Source organism: Hylaeus volcanicus, chromosome 5 (assembly GCF_026283585.1).
Source record: "Hylaeus volcanicus isolate JK05 chromosome 5, UHH_iyHylVolc1.0_haploid, whole genome shotgun sequence".
Classification (NCBI taxonomy): Eukaryota; Metazoa; Arthropoda; class Insecta; order Hymenoptera; family Colletidae; genus Hylaeus; species Hylaeus volcanicus.
The window spans coordinates 4,793,793-4,819,541 of NC_071980.1; the positions used below are offsets into that span (position 1 = coordinate 4,793,793).

At 38.8% G+C, this 25,749-nt stretch overlaps 2 protein-coding genes across 7 annotated transcripts in view; one reads left to right on the top strand and one right to left on the bottom strand.

Annotated features, from left to right (window-relative positions):
• The window catches only part of LOC128877268 (uncharacterized), a 29,046-nt gene extending 5,410 nt beyond the window's left edge, over nt 1–23,636 (top strand). Inside the window, exons 2-10 of one of the 5 annotated variants that reach the window (XM_054124425.1) lie at nt 7,738–7,980; nt 8,161–8,552; nt 10,302–10,568; nt 10,894–11,286; nt 11,414–14,660; nt 22,083–22,279; nt 22,360–22,507; nt 22,615–22,737; nt 23,410–23,636. In XM_054124425.1, the coding sequence (XP_053980400.1) occupies nt 7,738–7,980; nt 8,161–8,552; nt 10,302–10,568; nt 10,894–11,286; nt 11,414–11,677 (1,559 nt within the window). In that variant the 3' untranslated portion in view covers nt 11,678–14,660; nt 22,083–22,279; nt 22,360–22,507; nt 22,615–22,737; nt 23,410–23,636. The remainder of the gene's footprint in view (nt 1–7,737; nt 7,981–8,160; nt 8,553–10,301; nt 10,569–10,893; nt 11,287–11,413; nt 14,661–22,082; nt 22,280–22,359; nt 22,508–22,614; nt 22,738–23,409) is intronic. The other 4 variants (XM_054124427.1, XM_054124428.1, XM_054124429.1 and 1 more) reach the window with 4 other exon arrangements.
• The window catches only part of LOC128877267 (probable G-protein coupled receptor CG31760), a 29,937-nt gene continuing 18,841 nt past the window's right edge, over nt 14,654–25,749 (bottom strand). Inside the window, exons 6-18 of one of the 2 annotated variants that reach the window (XM_054124423.1) lie at nt 25,041–25,133; nt 24,633–24,783; nt 24,220–24,352; nt 24,010–24,142; nt 23,608–23,761; nt 23,390–23,499; nt 22,911–23,125; nt 22,587–22,725; nt 22,400–22,505; nt 22,119–22,262; nt 21,813–21,995; nt 21,139–21,627; nt 14,654–21,060 (exon numbers count right to left, since the gene is read on the bottom strand). In XM_054124423.1, coding sequence (XP_053980398.1) covers nt 21,160–21,627; nt 21,813–21,995; nt 22,119–22,262; nt 22,400–22,505; nt 22,587–22,725; nt 22,911–23,125; nt 23,390–23,499; nt 23,608–23,761; nt 24,010–24,142; nt 24,220–24,352; nt 24,633–24,783; nt 25,041–25,133 — 2,029 coding nt within the window. In that variant the 3' untranslated portion in view covers nt 14,654–21,060; nt 21,139–21,159. Of the gene's footprint in view, nt 21,061–21,138; nt 21,631–21,812; nt 21,996–22,118; nt 22,263–22,399; nt 22,506–22,586; nt 22,726–22,910; nt 23,126–23,389; nt 23,500–23,607; nt 23,762–24,009; nt 24,143–24,219; nt 24,353–24,632; nt 24,784–25,040; nt 25,134–25,749 lie in introns of both variants that reach the window. The other variant, XM_054124422.1, reaches the window with a different exon arrangement.

The window sequence follows — 25,749 nt, forward strand, 5'->3', positions numbered from 1 at the left end:
TTCCTCCACCCGCCATTTTTCGTTCCTCCCAAACGGAAACCTCTCAGGGGCTGTAGCTATGTTTGATTGTAGATGTAGCTACAGTACGGGTTTAGCGATCCCGAGGTACCCGAACTCTAAGGGGGGCCAGTGGGCACCAAACAGACTACTGGCATCCCTAATATGAGAATTACGAAGAGAGGAAAATGCAAATGCAAGGTAAAGCAAAAATTAAATGAATGTACCTATAAATAAAACTCGCTCACTCCCAAATGGGAACCAGAATCAATTCATCCGTGCTCGCCATTAATTATCGCGGTTAAAGGAAGCAGAATCGCATTAAACGTTAACACGAGTATACAATTGCTCATTTTTATTCTCGGATTGAACGACTACGAAAGACTCCTTGAATTCGCCATTGCCTTTTAAGTTGAAGCGAACCTTCAGTTTCCAAAGTTCGAAACTTTTTCTCCTCTATGCTTCGTTGCTTGAAAATCGAAAAGGATACAGCAGAAGCAAAAAAGATTGCATCCAAAGAGAGAACGAAGAGTGGGGAATTTTTTTTTAAAAAAAGGAAACTGCTGGGTAAAGTAAAATATTTTTTTTATTCGTCCGAGTATTTTACGTAGGTTATGGAAAGTTAAGAAAAGTCGATACTAACCAAATTTCTGGTCCTACTCGCGCTGTTATTTTGGTCACTTGTCGAGTGGATAGTGCTGCCGCGTTTATTTTACTTACACGAGGATACAGATGGCACGTCGAAGATAGCCGAGTGTGAATGAAGCTTGCCTTCGGGAATCTTACGAGTAGTAAAGTCTTTTATTAGAAACATTACTTTGTACGTGTGTATTGTGCACACGTACGCGAATAACAATGCTGTATGTAATCGAAATGGCAATGAAGATGATAATGCATAGTTAACGAAATTAGTTTCTTCAGCTCGGACTATTTTTCTTCCATAATAAAAGTCGCGTGATTCATTATTCGATAAAATCGATCGCAGGAATTCGCTTAGTCCTCGAAGATTCGTCAGATTTTTTTTTTATTGATACCAAGCAGTCAGATGGATTACGTATTTTCACTTAATAGCAGGTATCTTATCGATTAATCAATACCTGGATCAATGATTCGAGCATATTTTCTGTGTAATAATTTTTTTGGTATTCGAGTATCGTTATTCTAATATCATTACATACGTCGTTAATTTATTTTTTTTTTTTTTTTTTTTATTTACTCAACCAGTGCATCAAATGCAAGTGTACGGTATATGGTATACACCGTACAGTATAATAAATTTTAGCGCTAACGATTTACAGTTAGTAAAAAAATGGGGGTCCTAGGGCTTGAAAGCGAAGTCCCCAGCTGTGCGTGTTACAGCGTACCTCGCAGGTGTTCACATGGTTACTGTGAGGGATATATTTATATTGCTGTCGAGGGGGCCCCCTGTTCGGCAGGGGACAGGGGGCCCCCTGTTCGACATGGAGTCTGGGGAGCCCAGCCCCCCTAGCACGCGTATACTTTCGAGGCATATGCTTTCAGATAAAACCTTTTAAAAAATTTTAAAAGCATAGTCCTCGGGCGCATATGCATGTTGGGGGGCTGGGGCCCTAGACCCCCTGGCGAACGGGGGCCCCATAGAAGCAATATACATCCCTCACAGTAACCATGTGCACACCTGCCATATGGGCTGCAACGCGCACAATTGAGTGTTTCGCTCCCCAAGACTCGGACCCCCATTTTTTTTGATATATGAATGAATATATTTTGCATGATGCAAGCTTTTGGAAGGACTTTGCTATGCGTGCTCTATTTGTAAAAAACTCAAACTCAAACTTCAATTATATATGATTGAATATAAAGACACATAATTAACTTCGGCTCCAAGTGCTCCCATTTCGGTGCGCGCTTCTCAGTCTTGAACAAAAAGAAATTCGTGGAAATCGAGTTACGTAGAAGTTCGTGTCAGAATGTCTGTTTTTAATACGATCGTGCACGATTCTCGATAACTTTATCATCATTGTGTACATATATCCATAACGATGGTCACGTACATCTGGTTATCAATCATTTTTCTTATCGAAGTGTAGTATCGTTAGATTAATATTTCGTATTGTTACAAAGCTCGAGTATTCCGGGGCACCCGAGTGTAGACAAATAATGTTTGAAGCGTGTCACGTGACTCGAAATAGTACTTTGTACCACAAGCCAAGCGAGTCGAACAACAATTTGCAGAAAAATATTGAACAAATCGGAGCCACGGGAGACTACGCCTCGGGAAGCGCAGGTTGAACTTTGTCATCGACTTATTTATTTCACTCGTTACATAGTCTAATGATAGGTGTTCACTCGAGTGGTTTACAATCGCTGCCGAGAGTAATACTCTATAGCGTAGTGTTTCTCAACCTCGTGTCTACATTTCAATTGATTATTTATTCGAAATCATTCATTTCAATTTCAATAATTGTAGATCCGAAGATCACTCAAATACAAGAGCTGAGACGTTAATTAGATTTCAGCACTATGGAGTTAGGACGTCGTTAATTAAATTTCAACATTGTAGAATTAATTATTCTATCCTCGTTAAAATTTTTATCATTATAAAGTATTCGATTCTACAATTTTAATTTCTCCTCCAACAGTTCCTCTATAAATTAACTTTACAATTCCTAATTATTTACCTTTCCCCGAAATTTTGATCCTTGCATGAAGTTTATCACATCTCGGTCAGTAATTACTTTACCTCACCTGCGTAGTCTCTCTACTCGGTCGAAACGTGTTCCGTGGCGCGTGGTGCCATAAATTATATCTGTGTCACAGTTTTGACGTCATTTTGCTCTGTGTTATCCGAGCATTAGCTTCAATTATAGCGTATGTATTTCGTACGACGAGACAGAGTGAAACTATCGGGAGCTCGTTCGAAAAAAATTGAAACAGTAACGAAGGGATATGTCCGTCTTGTTTCTATTTCTCTTTGCTTCACCGGGCGAGGGATTGATTTTCATAAATGAAGCATCGCGCACAGAGCCTTCCGCGTGGCAGCGACTCATTAGGCTTCTCAAGAGCATTGTGACTTGTGAAGTGACCTATTCGCGCAGAGTCGCCTGGGCGTCCTGGCGACGTCGACAGATCCGCCTCCTCTTACACGATAACGTTAGCGACGTCAATTTATGATTGACCGGTGGTCTGGATCAGCGTCGAAGATGCGACATTCCAATCGGTCGTATTTATCAGAACAGAGGTGCTCTCCATGTTCTACCATGAATAAAAAAAATCAAGCGTCGACAATTGTATCGATCATAGAAATCGTTCCGTACGTGTCGATTGTCTTCTGTTCGTCGTAAGTAAGATTGTAATTGATAATTTACCTTGTCGATCGATAAGATTAATATTAAAAGCTTATTCTATGCCATAATGAATTAGATCCGATAAATAGCCATTAATTACTAAAATAAACACGAATCGATCGAAGATGACGACTGCATCTGAAAGTGGAAACGTTTGACGTAATGTGAAAGTGAAAATAGGTTATATCATTCTAAGCTAGGTTTTCCTGCTGTTTGAAAGTTTAAGGTAGGTTACCGAAAGGATCGAATACAAGTGGCAGTATTTTGTTAAAGTTCTGTTTATTGTATATTATTTTATAACTTGATATATTCCTTTAATGAAAATGACCCAAACAACATGGCCGAAACTTTCATGGATTAATTAAACTGTATTCGCTTCCTCGTCTGCTTTGCTCTCGATAACAATCGTAACAGGGTCGAAGCTTTATTAAAAGACTAAGAATTATTTATTATTATCGAACGCGTAATAAGGTAGCTAGGAATAAATTTCTTTTGATGGGAAACGTGATCGTATAATTGGACTGAATCGTACGAAGGAAAACGTAAGATACAATGATAAGCATTGCTATGCACATTTTTCCTTCTTTGACGCTTATGTAAACAGACTTGGTAACGCTTCGATTTTGCGCTAACATCGTCGAGCAACGAAGAAGAATTACTCGTTTGGAATCTTTAGAACGCTCAAAGATACTTTTTTTTATTTCAATCCTTCGACATTTGCTTTCAGTTCTCATCAGAAATTGCAAATTTTAATAGAATTATGTTATTATAACGTGAAATTTGATATAACGCGTCTATGAGCATATGCAAATTACAGACTTACACGTTGGAGGTTATGCAACCGTATTACCACCGTTAATTTTCAATATTGTGTTATACGTCGTTATACCTTAATCATAAACATTATAGTACTATATTTGCAATTACAGGAAGAATTTACTTGTAGCTTTGTTAGAAGTAAAAATGCAATTTTACGAAATATGCTCACCGTGCATTGAAACATTCAAATATAACATATTAATTGAATAAACTACAAATTATATAATGAATATAGTAAAAATGGAAAAGGAAAGATTAATATATCAGTCGCGAGATAAACTTCGTAACAAAATATTTAAAAATGTACACCACAACAAAATGAAGCCTAACAAAGGACACTGTGGCAATTAAAAAATAATTTCAGAATGATTGTCGAGTCGAATACAATATTTGTATCGGTTGCTTGCGTCATTTAACTGCTCGAACACTCGGTGTAATTTAAATTTTAAATGCCTCGCTAACGGCCCCGATATCTTTCAATGTTTGCCCAAGTCGGGAGAATTTCAATTTATTTATTATTAGAACGGATTTCCCGCCACGCCGAGATTACCGTTATCGGAATTTCTGTCTAGAGAATTTTGGTCGGTGCCACGGGAATGTAAATCAAACTGTTTCAACTTGGCTACCACTGATACTTGGCGAAAATTTAATAAATCCTGTCCCTTTAATGCTTCGGCGGTACTCGCGTCACGGTAACAATAAATCACAATTTACTATAGAAATTCCGTTCGCGCGCGCGCGCGCCGTACAAAGTTTTGCTGCTACAAAGGAATTAAGTTATCGAGCCGGAGCGCGTCGAAAATTTAGTGTTCGCAAACGCATAGACACACGCGGAGGACATTGATCTTGAAGCAGCAACCTTAATTAGAGTGAACGATTATGGGTGATTGTGACGATGAACGATAGTACTTGCGTTGACGAGTTAAATAATTGCTCTCGGACGGTTCGTAGCGTGCGCAGGCATTTTTATTTCAACGAGGAACGCATTGTTATCGTATTGACTCTCGATGACGTGCAACGATAACTTTTTCGTTCGCAATAAACGATTAAAACGGGCATAGTCGGTACTTTCGAAATTCATACATGACCATCGTTGCTGATCACATTTTCGTTTCCAGTTAAACGTGGCATGTGTAATCAGACCCGGGCAAATTTTCATTCAAATGAAAATAAAAAGTAACCGTTCGAAATCATTTTTCCGTGACACTAGTTTCGGTACAGTCATTCGAAAATAAAAATAATGCCGGTTCATTTGAAATAATGGCTATTTTAAACGATAAACTATTTCGTTATTTTTGATTGGTTGACATTAACCAATGAACGTAGAGTTTTTAAAATACCGAACATGGTGGCCTCGTAGACGTTACGATTGGCCTACAAGCATACGTAGAAACCGAATCCAACCGAAGCCTGCCGTAGGTTGCCGATGACAAACGAGAATTCGGCACACTGCCCGCACGTCTCCCATCACGCCTTACCGCGCCTGCAAACTCAGTTTAGACTCCGTCCAGAGATTCTTAGGTCCATGGAATTCGAAACGGGGGCCATTTTGCTTTCCCCCCTTCCACTGGATAATGCTGTGTTTCTCAGGCTGCGAGAGGGGGGCATAAGAAGATCATCTAAACAAGTGGAAAGTCTGAGTTTCCGAGGCCGAGAGAAATATCAGAAAAATATTTACAAACGTTATACACTCCACAAATATTTATTTAACTATAATTTGTTCGGACCAGTTAGACAGTTAACTATAATTTCAACAGGAATTCTCGAACTAGTAATACCCCTCCCTCGTTAATAATTCATGCAAGGCAAATGTCATCGTCATGGTAATATATTTTACGCATGCTGATGCAGAAGCCCTTACTGTGGCGACGATGCGAGTCAAGACTGCTCGCTATGTCGCGAGGGGGGCTCCTCTTTCGATGGTCGTCGATTTCCGTGACCCCCTGTCCCCCTCCGCTGCTGTGACGTATCTGCGACGAAACCGAAGGAAAAAAAGGGTGCGTGCAGTCTGCACACGAACGTAAAGCCCTTTGGTAATGCGTGATGGGGGTCCACCAACGAAATTATGGATCGGGCCTAGGCACTGCGACTGCGCATGACCATCGCCGGATCGCTCTGCCCTTCTTCGTCCTGCTTCTCACCCCCTGCTCGTGTATGTACACGCACCCCCCTGGTGTTCCTACGTATTTGGCCAACTCTGCCCCCATACACCCCCTGTTTCCTTCTTTTCCCTCATAGATTATACAGCTACGTCGAATACGGTTTCCTCGTAATTGCGTTGGAGAATTTTCCTTTCAACGTTCCAGCAGTTTTTTCTAACACAAGTCGCAGGAATGAACCTGGAAAACTTATTACAGATTGGGGTGTCTCGTTTGGGCTTCGGATGACTCGTATCGAGCTAGACTTACAGGACCATTGGGGGAAATGGGAGCAACACTATTAAATTATATAAATCATTCTACCGAGTTAACTGTCTAGTGCATAATGTGTCCAATTGTCTATTTAATGTTTGTCGAAACAACTTCATGTCACTTGCGACGTTTTCTTATAGGTACGCTTAGTAGCTTCGTAGAGTTGGCAATGTAGAACTCTATTTGGTTAAACACACTTCTCAATTGTGTTCTATAGTACCGATAGATCGAGCTGTCTTATCGACAGTACGTCCTAGAATATCGAGGCTTACCAACGGTGCTGTCTACCTTGATAACCGGTCTCGTCTCATCGCTTTCATAGTTGGTTCGTTTAATTGAAGTATTAATTAAACCAAGAATGCGTGCATAAGGAAGAAATAATTCCTGTTTATAATTTAAAGAGGCGACTGAAATCAAATGCAAAGTAAAGTTGATAATTGCCCTCTGGCATTTCTTGCTGTACAAATACATGGTATGTACGATATTGGAGTGGTTTGTAATATTCGATAGACTGAACTCCAATTGATTCCCCTATTTCTTGCTATTTGGCGAATACTGACCTCCGTATTTGTGATAACCGCAGCCAATACATTAATCAGATTATCACTGTTTGTCACGAGCCTCCTACCGATTGGTGGAGGCGACAATACTGTTGGAAACTACACTACCATGTTTGGACATTCATACGAGCTATGTAAAATTTTGCAACACGCATGCAATTGCTACACACCGAGTATTACATGAATATCTCGACGCGGAAGATTCGAATAATTGTGCGCGGCGTATGAATTAAAATGACGTGCCACCCGCATCGTTGAGTGTTTCAATTATGATGTAACAATAATAGGTAAGATAGGAAATGTACCATACTCGATTATTAGCCACACATCGTTCGTGCATGATGTGCAACAATTTCAACAATTTTTCCTGAACCGAGAAATCAAGAGTTTCGTAAAGTTATAGTCATCCTGGCAGTGATAGACTCTAGCAGTCGATATTTTTAAAAATGCGTACCACGAAGGGAGAATCAACAAATTGTCCTCTTGTTTTCTTATATCATTAGATCGATGAGTGATTTAAGTTTGATGACGTTGACAAAAAATAAATTAAAATTACAATTATATTTTTCAGAAATAGGTTTTATTTTACTTCTTCTAATGCTAAGTATTTGTTATTTCTGTTAGAGGTGACTCAACGTGCTATAATAATGGGCGAGAAGACGTTCAATCTCACGTGGAACAATCACCTGGCGAATTTGTCTGGATTATTCGAAGGACTGTATAAGAGTGGTTCTTTGACCGACACGACCTTAGCTTGCCAGGGTGGCATGCTGAGAGCACACAGATTAGTGTTGGCAGCATGCAGCCCTTACTTCGAGCGAGTTTTCAAAGAGCACTATGGCGAGCAACCGATTCTCATTTTAAAAGGTGAGTTAATACTTGCAAATCAACCAGTTACGTAACATCTGCATTCTTTTTTAAAACACTGCCAGTTAGAACTAGGCATGGGACTATCCAACCACTACATTGTAATATTTCATATGTATTTGAATATTAGTTGAGTTAATTTTTAATAATTTTCAATAAATCTAACGAATGTTTGAACAGGGGTGGCGGTGGAAGAAATGGAATGCCTCCTAGACTTCATGTATCGAGGCTCCATCGATGTCGCCGAGGAGCACTTGCCCTCCCTGATAAAGACTGCGACGGACCTAGAGGTTCGAGGTCTGTCGGGTGATCAGAGGAACCAGGAAAGCACTCGTAGCCCGTACACCAGAGTCGAGACCCGAATGCAATGGCGTCACATAGAAACCAGGGTCCACACGACCGAATACATGAAAGAACCGTCAGTCATCCCGTTTTTACCCAAACAGTCTTCCGTAGAGTCGTTGGAAGATCACATCAAAGTTGAAGAAATCGAGGTAGAGGACGATCCAATGGTGATCGACGGTCACGAGGAATCGTTCGACGAACCCGTGCGAACTTCGGAAACGCAAATCGTTAGTTCAGATGAGTTAAAATTTGTAGATTATAAGTAATATAGCATGAAGCTTTTGGGACGTGGTGGTACCGCACGGCAAAAAAATGATTCCAGAATCGATCATTTTTTAATATCCTCCTTTATCTGCTTGATGAACTCTACTTGACTCCAATTCACCTAGGTCATTCTTATAAATACAAAACCTCTATTGCTAAAGAGAGTAATTTGCTACCAGAACTGTGAAACATGACCAAAGAGAGCACATGTTTACACGAACGTTTTTCATTGTTGTTCTGTTGAATTGGGTTCCACATGCCGAGCAACATCCTCTATATACAACGCGTTTTACTGAAAATATTATCTTTCTATATTAATTGAGCATTGCCTAACGCGTTCGTTACCATGCGCCATATTCGTGTGACACAACCATTCTCGTGAGAACCAACCTTGCATGTGCATGACAGCCATGATTTTCTGTTTTATGCCTGCATAAACAAATAAAAGAGGAACTGTGGGCTAGTGGTCTATTATGTGTGATTCATTTTACGTTAGGAATTTTTTAATTCGCCATGAAAGAGAAATTAATTAAACTAGACTGTGGATCTTCCTGTATTTTCATTTACCATAAACGCAAAAAAATCCGCAGTCTACTTATAACACAGTTCATTCCATGCCCTATATATCGTAAACGAGGCATTATATTCTTCCAACCACGATAAGATACGACATTACTTCCTGAACGACCTGATAACAAGTAGGACACGCGAGACTGTAGTCATTTCAAAAGTTTTTATGTATTTTTACTTAACTGAATTGTACTCAAAAGTTCAATACGACATATAAAACATATACAATATTCACACTGAGTGAATAATTAATATTGTTTGTATATGTACAGGTATATTTTTTTACAAGTTTAAATACATAAATTATTTTATGTATTTACTAACATTGAAAAATAGCCCGAAATGAAATAATCACACGCTCGTTGACGGCTTAAATGAAATCGTGTTCTCGCCATTTCGCGAGCCTCTCTGTTGATGTATGCACAAGGCGACTCATAGTCGAGTTTCTTTGAAAACGAGAAACGTCGACTTAGTCGTGGACGCTTCCTCCGTTCGTTTTATCGTTCCCTCTGGACGTCGTCTAATAATTAATCAAGACCGTGGTAAGAAAAAAAGAAAAACCACGGTAGCTCGTTTCGTTCCCTTTGATCACCGTGGATTCAGCGGTGCGTCTCGAAAAGTTCTCGGCCAGGTGGATAGAATCGTAAGTTTAGCCAAATTAATAGAAGTTAGTTCGGACATGCACGTGACACGGACGGGGCTAATTAAATTTTCATAAAAAAGTTCCCGTGCTCCGGCAATTTAAATAGTGCACGTTCTCCCGTCGATATTAATTTTTCCGCTGCTGAATCCACGCGCAACGAGTCGGTTTAATAATTTTGAGGTGCTCGTTCGCTTTCTTGCGCTTGGAACTATTTACATTGAAACAATTTTCTCCAGGAGAGGAGAACTATTTTCCCAACGTTATTACTTTGGATAAATGAAATAACGCTGGGAGAACCTCCCTTGTTGGTATTTTAGAGGAACAGGAATGAAATGTAGTGAAAATTGAGTTACTCGAGGGAACGTTTCGGGTCTCTTCGTAGAGCCTTCTTCTATTGAGAAGAATATGAATATCATAGACGCTTGTCTCGTCTAATTAAATATTTTACAAGCATAGACGCCAGCTTGTTAATATTTTAATTCATCTCTGAATTGTTTAGAGGCGCATGCCACCGCCAATGTACAAACGGGAGACGAGATTCAAAGGCCAAAAAAGAGTCTCTGTTGGACGGCCCTCGAGAAGCACCGAGTCACAGGAATACAAATCGAAGGAACGGGCAACCCTAAAAGAGGACTCCGCGAGAGATGACAACTACGAAGATTCCTCGAGCGCGTCTAAATTCGACTCGAGTTACAACGGATCCACAGATCCCACGGTACCAGACGTAGAGATGAACGAAGACTTACAAGAACGAGCTGAGAGTCTGGTAGGAAACGATGATCACAGTTGAGATTGATCCCCATTTCCATTTTAAGAAATATGCTCGCAATAAATGCACACCGATATGTTTTCTCTGTAGGTGGACTGAGTGTAAAAGTAATGAGGTGTACCTATCCTAAATCGACGTTGCCATAAAACTCAGAAAAGATCAATTTCAGAATACAATACCTTAATACTTTTCTATACTCTTTGAATCTATGTTCAACTAACATTGCTGCGCCAAGCACGTTATTAACCCACTCGTTCTTGTCGGTTCACGCAATCGCTATTGCACCCCGTCGTTCGCGCTACACCTCCCTTTCAACTTGCAGGATTCGTCGAAGAGCGCGGACGAGAGTTCCAGGTTAACGATGAAGAAGAAGAGCGACGGTCCCTCGAAGAGGACAAGCCTGCACGATGGGAAAGAGTCCACCAGGCCCATACTGGCCAAATCCGACAGGGCGCAATACAAACCTTTCTCCTGCGACCTTTGCACTCTGGCCTTCACGAGAGCCTCCCACCTGGCTAGACACAGGAGAGTCCACACGGGCGAGAGACCGTTCGCCTGCAGCATCTGTCCGCGGATGTTCGCCAGGCAGGACAAGCTGAAGCAACACGTGGACTCGCACATGCAGTGGCCGAAGAGGAAGAGCAGCCTGTCCAGCACGAGTTGCCAACCAACGATTTCCCCACCTACTAAAGGAAAGAGGGGCAGACCACGAAAGGTTGGATATTTTTCACGTATTCCCTTGGTATCTTATTGAATTCGTTGTTATAATCACTGCTTATAAATGTAGAATTCTATGATATGATTTAGTATAAATAAACGAAATCCTACTTTGTTCCCGATAGGTGAACCTAGAACAATCAGCCATGGAGGAGATACTGAAATTTGGCGAGTTTAGTTCATTGCTGAACAAATCTCATTCGGCGAATTCGACAGTGAAAAGCGAGGATTTCACGATGGACGACAAGGAGGAGAAGGTCGAAGGTCGAAAAAAAGTTGTCGACGAGCAAATGGACGAAGATAAAGAAAAGGACACGGACACAGATACGGACAAGGATAAGGATAATTACGGTGATCAGAGCGGAAACGGTCAGGACGATAGCGTTTAATCGATTCTCCTCCATAAATCTCTTCTGTAATTTCTGAGGAAGTGTTTCTCCACGAGTGAGAGGATTATATTCAAAAGAATGAGAGAAAACTTCGAATTTTCATCGATCGACGACGCGATCCAGGTACTTTTCTCCGATTTTTCCGATCCTATAACGGGTGATCTTTCTTTCTCCATCGGTACAGAGAAATAAATGTATCGGTCAAGATTGTCCTAGCTGGATGTTACAGAGTTGGATATTTTTGTGGACTAGGAATTGATTCACCTCGGTATATTCATTACTTGAACAAATACTTTGAGATTCGGTTATTGGTTCTTAGTACAACTATCGTTTCAGATCGAAGATTGGCTCCTTTGATCGTAGATACACAAATTTTTAAGATTGTAATGGATCACAAAGTTATTTAAAGGTGTGTGAAATGAATGTCTTGTAAACTTGTGGTAGAAATATTTTTGCTATCGACAACGCTAATTAAAAACCACTGTTTCGGGATGTACTGTTGAATACGGTGAACGTATGGACGAGTAATTATACAGGGTGGCCCGTGAGCCGTGCCACGATTGAGACGATTTTGAGCATCAATTTAAAAGCAAGAAATAGGGCAAATAATATTCGAGGACTTGTCTGTTTCAATACAATTCGAATATGGCTATTTTAATATTATTCATACATTTGACTATTGGGTTATAATTCACGGAGTTGGCTATTTGAATATTATTTAAATTCTCAGCCCCGGTATAAAGCAATTTCATATCAGCCATTCGAATTTTTCTCATCACAAAAAGTCAAATGTATCACGAATTACGGCCCATCCAGTACAGTTATTGCGAAGCAACTTTCACTAGGAACTTCAAGTCTTATTTCGTTTCATTTATTTTCGTACGTATATCATTATGTCACGCGAGAGTAACCGAACTGACGACTCTTGCGAACACCAAAACTAGAACATTTATATAATACAAATAACACCGTTGTCGCGGTGTTCAAGGGGTTCGAAGCAGAAGTGAACCTCACAGACAAGCGAAACGAGAACAATTTTTTATACGTTTCAAACGAACCAAGTTATTCGACGATTCAGTAGAATGTCATATACATAAACAATTGTTTACCAGGAGTTGAGCTCTGCTTTCGTCAACAAATGATCGAGGTGTCGGGATTACTTCGTTTTTCCTTCGAGTCCCTCGTTTCGGCGTCCATCTTTCTTTGAACTGGATGCTGACAAAGTTTGTGATCGATTTCGTCACGATTCTGGTATTTATTTATTTATTTATTGAGGTTCAAGACATCCTTGTTGTAGATTCGACGCGAATTTGTTCGAAAGAGTACCTGAGGCACCCTATGTTATTGCGTATTAACTAATTAATCGAGGGTGAAGACAGGCCATATAGGAAGAAATGATAAGAGTTTGATAAAACGCACGACGATACAGTGTCGCGCGGGGATGAAATTTATGTGGGATGATAAGATTAGGAAAAAGGGAACCTTACGTTGGAAACTCGACCAAATTACTTTAGCTTGAAGACTGTGGTATGGTTTGCATTGTGGAAACTACTCGACTGACCAAAGCTTAAATTGTGGACCTCTTCGGCGTGAAATTGTTTCCGCAGCGATTAATCTCTAGGGTGAATATTAATGCAAATTTATACTATGTTAGTGATTGCGTCGGTTGTTTTAACCGATAGTGTTATGCCTCCTTGTATTGAAATTTACTTAAACGATTTTCAGTAATTTTTTAGCGAGTCTGGTGGAACCTTCGTTGTCAGAATTGACTTAGGCATAGTGAAAGACTAGATATGTCAAACTTTTAGTATCGTATATTTTTTATTAAAATTATTATCAATAGACGCGGGTATTTGAAATAATTTGAAAGCTATTTGAAAAACAATTACACAATTACTTCAGATAATTATAAAATAAAATGTTATTTGATATAATATTAATTAATTTTTATCTTCGAAGAAGAGAAACAGGATTTATCTTCGATCGGAAACAGGTTGCTAAGCAATGATTTATAACAAGGATTCAGACAATGGAGGGTCTGCTATATCTTAAACAAACATTCATGGGGTCCAAGTTACTTTTGTTAACTTGTTAACAAGACGTTTGTATTTTTAACGAAGGGGTTTAAACGTAGACCTAACGAATTTTCGAATTACGCGCATGCCTAAATAACTGTAACGAGTAATGCGTTTACGTTTTTCCTCGAATTTTTATAGATTGCCCCTAAATGGAATTCAAAATGAAAAGATAATTTTTTCCATTACGTACATAAGAAAAAAAAACAAGGATCAATATTTCTTTAAACAATACGCGATAAGGAATTTATAACATTGACGAACATTGAAATTTCACAGGAATACAACACACTTAATTAATGTATTTAATTTCTTTATTGTTAAGGTGATGGTCTGTTTCCATAGTAACTATTTAGAAAACTATTTTGAAAAATGTGTGAAAGATCGTGAGTCTAACAAAATAGAGAAAATGCAAAATTGTTGCTAAAGAGAGTTCATATTTGACTTGTTCCATTTAATCTCTTTAAAATTCGCGCTCTACAACTATTTTCTGTCTTGAATACGGCGCGTGGAAGGGGAAGAGACCCCGCGAGCTAGGCAGCCAATGGGTTGGGACTCTCGCACGGGACCCATCCCCTCCATATGAGCCTCGGCCGAGAGAGAAAGGCGTCAGTGTGGGGCAGAGCGCGGAACAGAATAGATCGAGACACGTGCATCCTCGTGTAACGCGTAACCTGACGGCGATCGGAGTGGGGGAAGCTCTTGGACACACGTGTTGGTCATTGATCAAGTATAGTGTGTCCAAGTGTAGTGAATGTGTCGTAAATTAAAAAAAAGACAGAGATTTGTGTAAATTTCGATTTTGTTGGACGCACGATCATTTGCAAACTTCCTGTACAACTTTCTAAATAGTCACATTGGAAACTGGTAGTCGTCCGAGGAACACGAGGATGAGACACATTAATTAGGTGAGTTGTGCACAATATGAAATTTCAATGTTTAAGTGAGTTTGTTATAACTTTCTTATCGGGTGTCAATTAAATATGCACCAAAGGCACACGTGCTCGAACCTTGGCGAACGTTGGCACATGTGCCTTCGGTTCACTTGGCTCTTTCGTTTATCCATGTCTTGACAGAAATGGGCAAAATTCTTATCGTTCGAAAAAATAAATATCAAGGAATGAATAAAAGACAAACAACTTCTTAAATAAAATATATAATTTACACTACGGAATATACCTTTTCGCAGTGAAAAATTAAATCGTTTATCAAATTTTGGCCATTTCTGTTGCTTAAACGTGGAACAGCCATTAACTTTAAAATTAATTTCGTGTCGTATTACCTCACGGTTTGTTACTAAAGAAAATCGTGCAACTATAATGCACGACAGTGCAAACTATACCTGCGTGTAAAGTGGCTCAACGATCCTCGGAGCCGAGAAAGAAAAATGTAGCTTCGAATATTTTGTTATACACGCGATTGAAATACGTCAAGTACAAATGTCCAAATATTAGAGTATACGTGTGCGTAAGTGTGCGTGCCTGCCGTATAAAAAAAAAAAAGAAAAAAGAAAAACGAAAGAACCAGCAAACACGTGAACGAATGTTGTTGATACGTTTTCATTATTCTTCATTTACGAACAACAGTGCTTCTTGAACCGTGTCTGGTTGACTAATGCTCTCGATGTTCTTGTTTTCTGCGATTCTATAAGTAGCTATTATCGATTCTAACCAAATGGAAATAATTCGATGCCTGAACTGTGGAGCAACGCGTTCCTACCTCACGATTCTTAGTTTCATTTTCTCTATTATTTAGTTATATGGGCAACAATTTTTTTTTTTTTTTTTAATTTTGAGGGAATCGATTCTTTGGTAAAAGTTACATTTTTGTTTCGTTTTCGTTTATTTTCACCCTTCTTAAAGCTGAAAAACAATTAGCTCTGTATTCTAAGAGCATAAATACTGGCCCAATTAATGCAATTATAATATAATTTAATTAACCCCTTGCACTCACCTTTTTCTTTTTTTTTTCTTTTTCTTTAATTTATCAGCGAATCAGTGAGGCTGGAATTCATGTTACATCGAATTATTAATTTTGATTACGTTTACGTGCCAGTTTTGTTCAATTTTTAGAATAATATAAACATATATCGTTCGGCGCGCGTCTCGGTGCCGTTCCGAATCGCGTTTTCTCTGTAACATTGTTGTTGTTGTTGTACAAACTATATTTTGTTTCGTTAAGTTCTTGTTGCTCGACCTATACAGCGTTACATTATAACTTCCGTAATGGCGATGTGCAATTTTGTTTAACGAATACGACGATTCTTTTGGTCTGCCAACGGCAAGCTGCGAGTGAATTTCGTGCAATCTTTTAAAGCGTCCATAAAACGGGTCGCACGCGAGTCTTCATATCTCTCATAGTGTACATTGTGTAGCCTGTGTAAATAAACTGTAAAGTCAACGTCTCTTTCCTAATTGATCGAAACTTTTTTTTAGGGAACAGTCGGGTGAGTAACGAAACTGGAAATGAATTTTCTCCGAAGGTTTTTCCTTTCGTCCACGTTAATCGCAGTTACCTTTATATTCATCGACGTTATATGTTACATTGTACATTATATCTTTACAAATTACATATACATTACATCTTTACAAATTAGGTTTCGCTTGTACACAGACTTTTCTTTTCTTACGTGTCAGATGGGATCGCAACGAATTCTCTTGTTCACCGTTCGGAATAATTAATACCACTCTTCGTAATTCGCGTAACGCCAAAAATCTATCATACAATTAACTTACGACACTTCTGATGCCAGTAGCGTAGAATCGCGATATCGAGGGATCGTCTAGAATCGAAATCGACCTCGAGCGATGTCGATTACAGAGTCGATCGTTTCGGTGAACCGGTATATGTTTCGTTTCGAAGTGTTTTCATTATGTCTTTTTTTTTTTGTTTCTTTTCTCACTAACATTAACTCGAGTTACAACAGCGACACCGAAAGCATTGTTTTCTCTTCTTCCACTCAGTATCTGTTCTATTGTTTGCAATTTACATAGTTACACCACAGAAGGGACGACGCGATAACTTTAACAAACGTCCTAGCTGACAACAGAATAGATTGCAACGACTCTCTCTCTCTCTAGCGGATAGGATCTTATTTTTTATCTGAACTCATGTCGACTTTTCGTGTCCTCTCCAAATCGGTATTATTATCTAAACGTTACGTACATTTTCATGGAGGAATCGACGAAGTTGCACTGATTTGTAATGTAATAGGTCTACAACCACTCGAATACTTCAATATTCAAATATTTTAGTATCCAAATTTCGCTACTCAGATATCTTAGTATTCGAATATTTGAGGATATGAATATCGTTATGTAAATATCGTAATATTTAAATGCACGAGTATAAAGTTTAGAAAAAGAAGGACGAAATTGAAGAATTTGATTTCCATTTCACGCGACAAGTATTCGAATAGGAGTCAAATAGTATTTGAATTTTATTCGAATAGTAGTCAAATGGTATTTGAATGGTATTCACCATTGAATTACTGAATTATTTGAATATTCGAATAGAGGACAATTCGAGTAGTTTTAACCCTAGTGTAAATATAGATCACCCTGAACAATTTATTTCGTATTACGATTTAATACTTCAATATTTTCCATGATCAGAATTTCGAATTCGTCAGTTCTTCATTCAAAGTTTTTCATCGATTCGACCAACTGTCCATTAGCGTTAACCCTATCCTAAATGTCTTAAGCAACAACATGGCTACTTTCGATTAACGCTTCTCTACTGTAAAACTACTTTGAGCTCGCGAGTGAATGCGCGAACCATTCGCATCGCAAGTTAGTTCTACATCTCGAGGCAATTTCGAGCGAGACGATCCCCAACGCTGACTTTTCCTTCGATTTTCCTTCGTCGCAATTTCTTTTCATTGAATATCATATCTTCAAGTAGTAATCAGACCAATAACGTTCAGTAAATAATAATAAATTCTTATTGTATCCGATACACGACTAAATACTTTTAATGTTGAAAATATTATACAATTTATATTTGAACTCTCGTTATCAATTATAAAATTAAGATTTCAAACGAAAATTCATCGAAGGAGAATCGAAGAATTAATCGTTCCATTATGTCGATTGACTTCAACAGAGATACCCTAATTACAGGTGACGTGTTTACGCGCGTCGATTAGTCGCATATTCAACAATGACGGTACACACGATAAACAGACACAGACAGCGATATTTTGTTGGCCGCGTTCGGTCGCCTATTGTAACGATGACCACAGTGAGAAACTCCTAAAATGATGTCGAAGTAGTCGGTATGTAAATTGATTCGCGATGCAACGATCGCTCCCTTACGGTCATTGATCCTGATCTATACATGTAAGCTCGCCAGGCTCGTGCGAATTATGTTGAACATTGCGAGATTCTAGCGTGTGTTTTAACATGATACATGATCGCTATTTATCATTATTTAACAATTGTCTCTTCCGTCTGGCAACTTTGCTATGTAACTTACTATTCATAATTTTTTTAACTCGAATACAAAATAATTCATCTTTTATTTGTTATTAAAAAATATGGTTAGATATTAATCTTTAATGATCTGCATTCTGTACAATGCAATTATGTTTCTACTGGAATTACGGTTTAACTGTCATTTAATTATAACTCAACTCTGATTCAATTAAACTATCAAACTGTAGTTGAATTATAAGTAAACTGAAATTGAATTGTAACTGAATTACAATTACAACTGAATTACGATTGAACAACAATCGAATTTCCCTATTTTGGATATTGTAAAATCACAAAATTGCCACACGCAGGAGCGCCCAACAAATTGCTTTCGCAACAGACGCATCGTTATTCGAATGACGTGCGCGGAATTTTCAGTGTTCGGAACGAAAGCCTCCTCACAACGAATTGTTCTGGCGAGTGACGAATCGTGAGCTCCTTGAATTACCAGTAACGAGAAAATATCTTAGATTTTATCTTATTGTCGTATAAAATGCGCGTTCTTTATGACGTATTTCCAATTTAATTTTACTTCTCCAATCATATAATAAAATGCTTTACGTGCTCGTTACTTATCGATACTTTGTGCGATACAACGATTTTTTTTCTTAGTCTTTGTGTACTTTCAACTGTCGCATACCCCCATCCGCTTCTCCTAGTTTATACATCGTCGTGAACCAAATAGTAAATAACAATTTTCGAAATGAATCGAGCGAGTCGGGATCGAATTGCGTTTGTTTACTTTCGGTTTGAACTTCGTTTCGAGAATTCTGTCCGTCGGGTACGCAAACGAGGGCGAATTCAGCCATTTTTCTCAATTATCATTTTACCGACTATCCGCGTTATTTAAATTATTCATTGGAGAATGCTTATCTCGGCGAAAGGACGTTAGAAAAGTCAAAGAAGTTTGTCGCGTAGAAAATGGGGCGTTGATACGAATAAATTTTTCTCATTCCCGAAGCAATTCTTGCACCTCTAATCTGTATCTGTCGTCGATACAGCATCCCCGCTTTCAAGTGACGAAGTCGAAACTGCCCGTTTACTCGAACACGGGGATTCCCGCAAATCATTTCCCAGTTTCTTACAGTTTTGTATTCGACGTACAATATTTAGCCCTTTAATTGGAAATATTGCTTGTAAATAACATGGATTCACGCTAATATTTCGAGTTACTTTCAGATTTGATTTCAGTTCTCCTGTACCATTGGTACAGAAAGTAGCGGGGAATTGTTTTTAATTTGATTTGTTAGCATAAAACAAGCACACACCTCGTGTTTAAATTGTAACGAGTCGATTGGTCGTCAATTGCACCATGTATTTTTTTTTTTCTTTACGCCTCGTAATGGTTCTTTCATTCGTACGCCGCCATGATATCATGAAGCAACTGGTATGCATTCGGACAGTTGCCAAGTAAATGGTTAAGTAACGCTATCGATAGAGTGTATAATTGATAATTGCAGTTCTTACTCGGTACGTACTGTGATATGATTTCATTCGTTCACACAAATTCATGTATGATTCACGCATACTCAGGAGACGTTGCTCGAAGATGAAATTAGAATGTAACTTGTCGTCGGTGCTTTACACGAGCGAAGACTGATTTTAACTGTGGCTGACATATTCCATTTATTTGACATTCGAATTCTTTGTAGCTACTACAAAAAAGTACAATAACTCACCTACATAGCCTCGAGGTTCCCGTGCAATGTACCGACAACAATGTATTTACACTTATGTCAAGAAGCTTTGTATGATTGATGGTAGAAATTTCGTAACAAATAGGTTTAAAAACGTTTATCTAATCGTACCTTCGATAGAAATGAACACACAATTCGTGCCTTTGACGACGAATCTCACCAACTAATATATCAACATCACTAAAAGAATGACAGTTGGTATTATAACCTTTGATTTTCTCTATCTTTGTTTCTCATAGTAAATTAAAAAATGGCACGTATCGTTAAAGTACTTACTGCAACGTATTCGACGTCACATTTACATTTAGGAAGTCCTTCTTCTATGTCGTTTAATTGTTCTTTGGAAAACCAGATATCAGAGTGATTGATTCGCGAAACAATGATTAATAAGCTGATTTGTGGTACTCCTGGGACGATTCTAATAATGTTGGCATAGTCAATTATTCGCATAGTCATGTATCCCGATAATATTGGTATAGCGAAGGATTCGATTACTCGTGTATTCGAGTATTGTTAGAGTAGTAAGTTATTCGAGTACTTAAGTAGTCGAGTAGTCAAGTTTCGAGCACCCCAGTACTGGAACAGTCAGGTATTCGGATGGTATTCGAATTGTTTTTATCGAATATTCGAATCACTGAAGTCCTCGAATGATAAATGATATCTAATGTACGATTTTTATGGACGTTAATCGCCAGAATGATAACTTCACTAGCTAGTAAGTACGATCTTCCTTATCTCGTCTTGACAAACATCTCGGTGTAATTCTTACGAAAGTAAATTTTTATCGTTACGACAAGCGTACGAATTAATAACAAATCTCTCGTTTCCCTAACCGAATCGTGAACAATGTTTCTCTTTATCGCTAAATGTAATGATACATTTTTCATTGTTGATTCGTGTATCACTCGATGGTAACAGAAATGGTTTCTGGTAAAGCTACGAGGACAAGTTGCTACCACAAATGAATTATGCGATCGCAGTGATTTATTATTTATTATTTACTGATTGAATTCATCCGTATCTATGAAAGGATACCATTTAAGTTTACTTCTCTTTTTCTGCATTTTATTTCCACGGTTTGCACGCGCAAGCTTTTTGCCGTTCTCCTCGGTGTACTGCATTCGTCACAACCATATCTGCGAATGATGATAAGGAAAATATTATTATTATACATTCTTTTTAAATATTTACCAATTAATAACTAAACGACTCACCTCATCACTATGTAGCACTAGTCAGACGCTTGGTTCTGCGTTTTTTTGTTGTGTATTCTCTTGCTTTTCTACCTCCTTGTCTTTTTCATTTTCTGACTGTTTCTCCTTCCTCTCATTAGCCATCTCTGTCTGCTTTTCATTCTGTTGTTCCTTCACCTTCTCTTGATCTTTCACCTTCTCTTGTTCTTTTGTCTTTTCTTGTTCTTTTGCGTTCTCTTGATCTTTCACCTTTTCCTGCTCTTTCGCCTTTTCCTGCTCTTTCACCCTTTCTTGTTCCTTCGCCTTCTCTTGCTCCTTCTGCTTCTCTTTTTCTTTCTCCTTCTCCTTCTCCCTCTCCTTTTCTCTTTCCCGTTCTCGTTCTCTCTCCCTCTCAGCTTTCCGTTCCTTCAGAATTTCCATCCTGCGCGCTCTGTGCAAGCTGCCGGAAGGGAAAGTGGAATCCTCGACCGCGGCAGCCGCGGCCGCACTCGCCCCCCGTTCCACGGCTGTCTGCTCAATAATTTACTTGACTGTATTTTTCAATATGTTCTCGGCGTGGTCAACTTACATCGTAGGGACGACCGCGAACACAGTGAAAAATCGAGACAGACTCTGTTAGCGAGATACATGTATGAATTCGTCTTCGCTGTATTCGCGGTCTGATCTCCGTTCAATAGATCGACTTAGGTACATACTTTCAATATAAAACTGGCCGTCGAACTCTTGGCGATGGGACTCTGTGCCGAGGACGGATGAACATGACCGTGGCCGTGGGTACTAAAGTATCCGCCAGCTTTCGGTTTTATGTGACGATTATACATCTCCATGTGCACGATTTTCATGAATTCAATTTGCGCTGCCAGCTTCTGGATCTCTTCCTATGTTTCATAACACATCCGTAGATATGAATTTGTCCCGAGTCTAAGCTATTCTTATCTTGTACTAATCGTAACTTTTTATTTTAGGGGCAAACCAGGTAAATGGAGAAGACTTTTATTCACCTTCAGTTCCTCGTTTTCTTGAATCAAGTCTGTTGTTTCCTCTGGTACCAGACCAGTTCCGTTCAATGAGAAGCTCGCCGTAATCCCACGAGCCCTGGCACGGCTATCCCATTGGTCGCCCTGACCTCGCAAAACTCGAATCACCTGAAATCGAACAGAATGTAATAAATATTCCAACAAATTACTAACATTTGTTACAAATATTGTAACGAATACTTCAAAAATGAACATTTTCTTTTAGAGTTTTACACTACAAAATCCCTTGAAGTAATATGGATTACCTTGGGTCCGAACACGAGAAAGACGGTTACAGAAGTGGAAAGTTGCGTACGCAGGAACCCCAGCAGATACTTGATATCCGGTCCGGCGTGAGGAAAAATGAAAAGGCTGTAAGAAAATTGAATTGTTTATAATTCCAATCTCGTAACGACTCTAGTATATATATATCAGAAACGAAAAGTCTCGTACTGAATGGCGATCATGGTTATATTCACAGCAGCTATGTTGTAAATTGCATAGCTTATCAAACGGGCCTCGTTGAAGAGACTTTCTGCGTTGCGAACGTTGTAACATACTTTGATGCCCCACGCGAGGAACAGGATTTCTCCTTTAAAAAAAAGTAGGTCATTTTAGCAACGTTTTTTGTGAAAATTTCTAAATCAAGAATCTGGATGTCGTTATGAAGGTGCGTAGCCTACCAGGCTAACTTGTTTATCTGGGAGGTCTGTTTCTAACGACTATCGTTTATTTTTTTATTTCGCTAATATTAAATTGTAGTCTGCGATATATTACCGATTGCTAAACTATGGTCCCACCAATTGAACGAACACTGATAGAACTTGAGACCATAGTTGTCGGCTATCACTTCAGCTGACGGCGGTGCACTTAGCGTCCATGTGCCAAGGTAAATTAACATCACTAACAGTATCGGGACCATCCATTGTAGTAACTGCTTGTCCGTCAGTTTGACTTTGTGCGCGCTTTTGACGCGGTACGTAAGGGAAACTCTGCAAACAAAAATTAGCCGAACTTTAGGTTTGTGCGGGTAGTTCACACTAACGCGTTGGTATGGGTGCAAACTTTCGGGGTTAATAGAGGTCAGGGTTAGAGATTTGTTACATTATCTAAGTTTATTTTATCTCTCGAGGATTGAACGTTTGAGTAAAGATTTATTCGAATCAAATTTTATTGAAATAAACGTTGATTAAGAGTTTAGATTCTGATATGAGTATCGTTATTTATGAATAAATCTGTATATATATATTACTAACCGCCACGTTTTCATCAACAGGGCCGTGTAGGAGATGCAGAAACCAAGATGTCTGGTCCACTTGGTGGCGACGCAGGAGTACATATCCAAGACGGGAAATATGGCGGCCATCTGATTGGTTAACAATATGTTTGCATCGATATATATCGAGTATATAATCACGATGTTGTAATATTGTTATTTGTGGTGCAGAGAATTGCAAGAAAATATTATACGTACCTCGAGGTACATGATAGCACAACCTAAAAGCGTGATGGATAGAAATATCGGCGAAGCGACCTTGAACACTTTGAGCTTGCGGTGTTTATACATATAGGCCACGAGGAAGATGGTACCAAACACACAGAAAATTGAAAACGATAGAAGGGTGATTCTGGAAACACAGATTTTTAAACAAATTGACAATTTTTAAGATTTTCAATTTCCACTCTATTTCTAAATGCTTTTAGCATTTTCTCTTTAGAATTCGAGAATCGCTTACTTAACAATACTGCTAAGAAAAATAAACGTAAACTTTTTTTTTTAGGTATTTCATTTCTTATAATTAAATCTGGTGATTCACCGTGAACAAGAAACTTTTGCAGCCAGATAATAATAAATATTTCTCAATTTCAGTCGTACCTAAATGGCCAGTTGTAGGTGGCTAAGCAAGGTTCGGGTCCTTTGCACATGGCGCATCCAGGTGCGCAACGCAAGCAACGAAACACCTTTGTGTACGAATCGCTTTTATTTTCTAGCATCTCTCGCCAGGCGGCTGAAAGTTGAACATTCTGCGTGATTTAGGAATTGCTTACGAGTTCGCGTCACCATGGCAGAATGCCCTCCACTGACCTTCAACGAGAATCCCATCGAATCCAGATCGATGTTGACTCGTGCTGTAATAGCCCTTTCGACATTTACATACATACGCACCCCTTGCCCATCTACCACTGACACCGACATTATACGGACTTTGATATTCACACTGAAAACCACACCAAAATCATACCGAAACCATTTTAACCGTTTCAGGGTACGCGGGTGAAACTGAGGGAGGTTAGAAATCAGGATCGATCGATTGGCTGCTATAAGTATTTATAAATTAATTATAGAACACTAGGTAAAGTTATTCCATTTTTAGTTCCCGTCTTCGAACAAAATTGATTCGAGGAAAAATACATCAACCTCTTCCTATAAGTACGATAGGACTACGATAAGAGCTATACTCAGCTTCTAATTTTAGGAACATCCCGCGCATTAATTACCTGTGTAGTGTCATTATGACATTTGTGAGTTCCCCTAAAAACAGCTATCTGATTGCTCAGCGCTTCATTGTCATTATGTTGCGATGATACATCGCACTGGTTCACTTCTAACCCGCTTATGTCGATGTCCATGCTTAAAAACTCTCGGATCCTTCAACAAGAGGCAATTTATTATTATTTATTGTAACTTTATTTCAACTTAGGCTACAGGTAATACAACGCGGTACCAAATATCTAACGGTAATGGACATTTCGATTTCTTTTTGCACGAGAAATTGATCTTGACAAGAATATTCATGCTTTGAAATTAAAATCACTTTGATAAGTACGAGTACTACTCTCGTGAAATAACGAACAAGTTGAAACAGGATACTATTTTGGTTTATAATAAAGAGAATTAGTACAAACCCGTGTCGCGCGTCCATTGGTAGTATGTTAACGCTGTAGGACATCAACCAGCGATGACTTTTGCAAGAGAAATACGGGATGGTCCACCAACCCCTGTAGGATTCAATCGCCGGTGACTGGATGAATTTCGGTGACCTGGGATAACACGCAAACGCCACAAAACCGCCATAGAAACTTCGACCTTTTGTCGCATACGTGTTTCGTGCAACGACCCCATCAATATAAGTTGCCTTTCCTTTAATTACGTGGTCCTGTGGCACTTCACGGTCATTCGAGATACGAAGATTAATCGAATTTCCACCGCATTCTCAATTATATCGTCCGAATGCGTCAATATTCGGGAATTTGTTTCGCGTAAAATATCGCAACACTTTAACAAACAACGAATTACTTATTTAGGTAAACTTTAATTTCATTTATTTTACTTTTTTCATTTAAAGTGAAATTCGATTTTACTCTCTAAGCGAAATTTTTACTGCTTTTATCTTTTATTCGTTATTCAAATTTTGTAGCTAGATAAAAAATCGACTTCTGTGTTCGATTATACTCCTGGGCGGCAATGAAAAGGTTCATGAATACCGTTCGAAAAGTTTGACACGAGTTTCCCTGCACGTTTTGCATCTTAAATATTTGTGGCCTGGACTATAAAATGCATAAATTGTTCTGCATTTTATTCGACAGTCAGTTTTACGATGCACGCTATAAATAT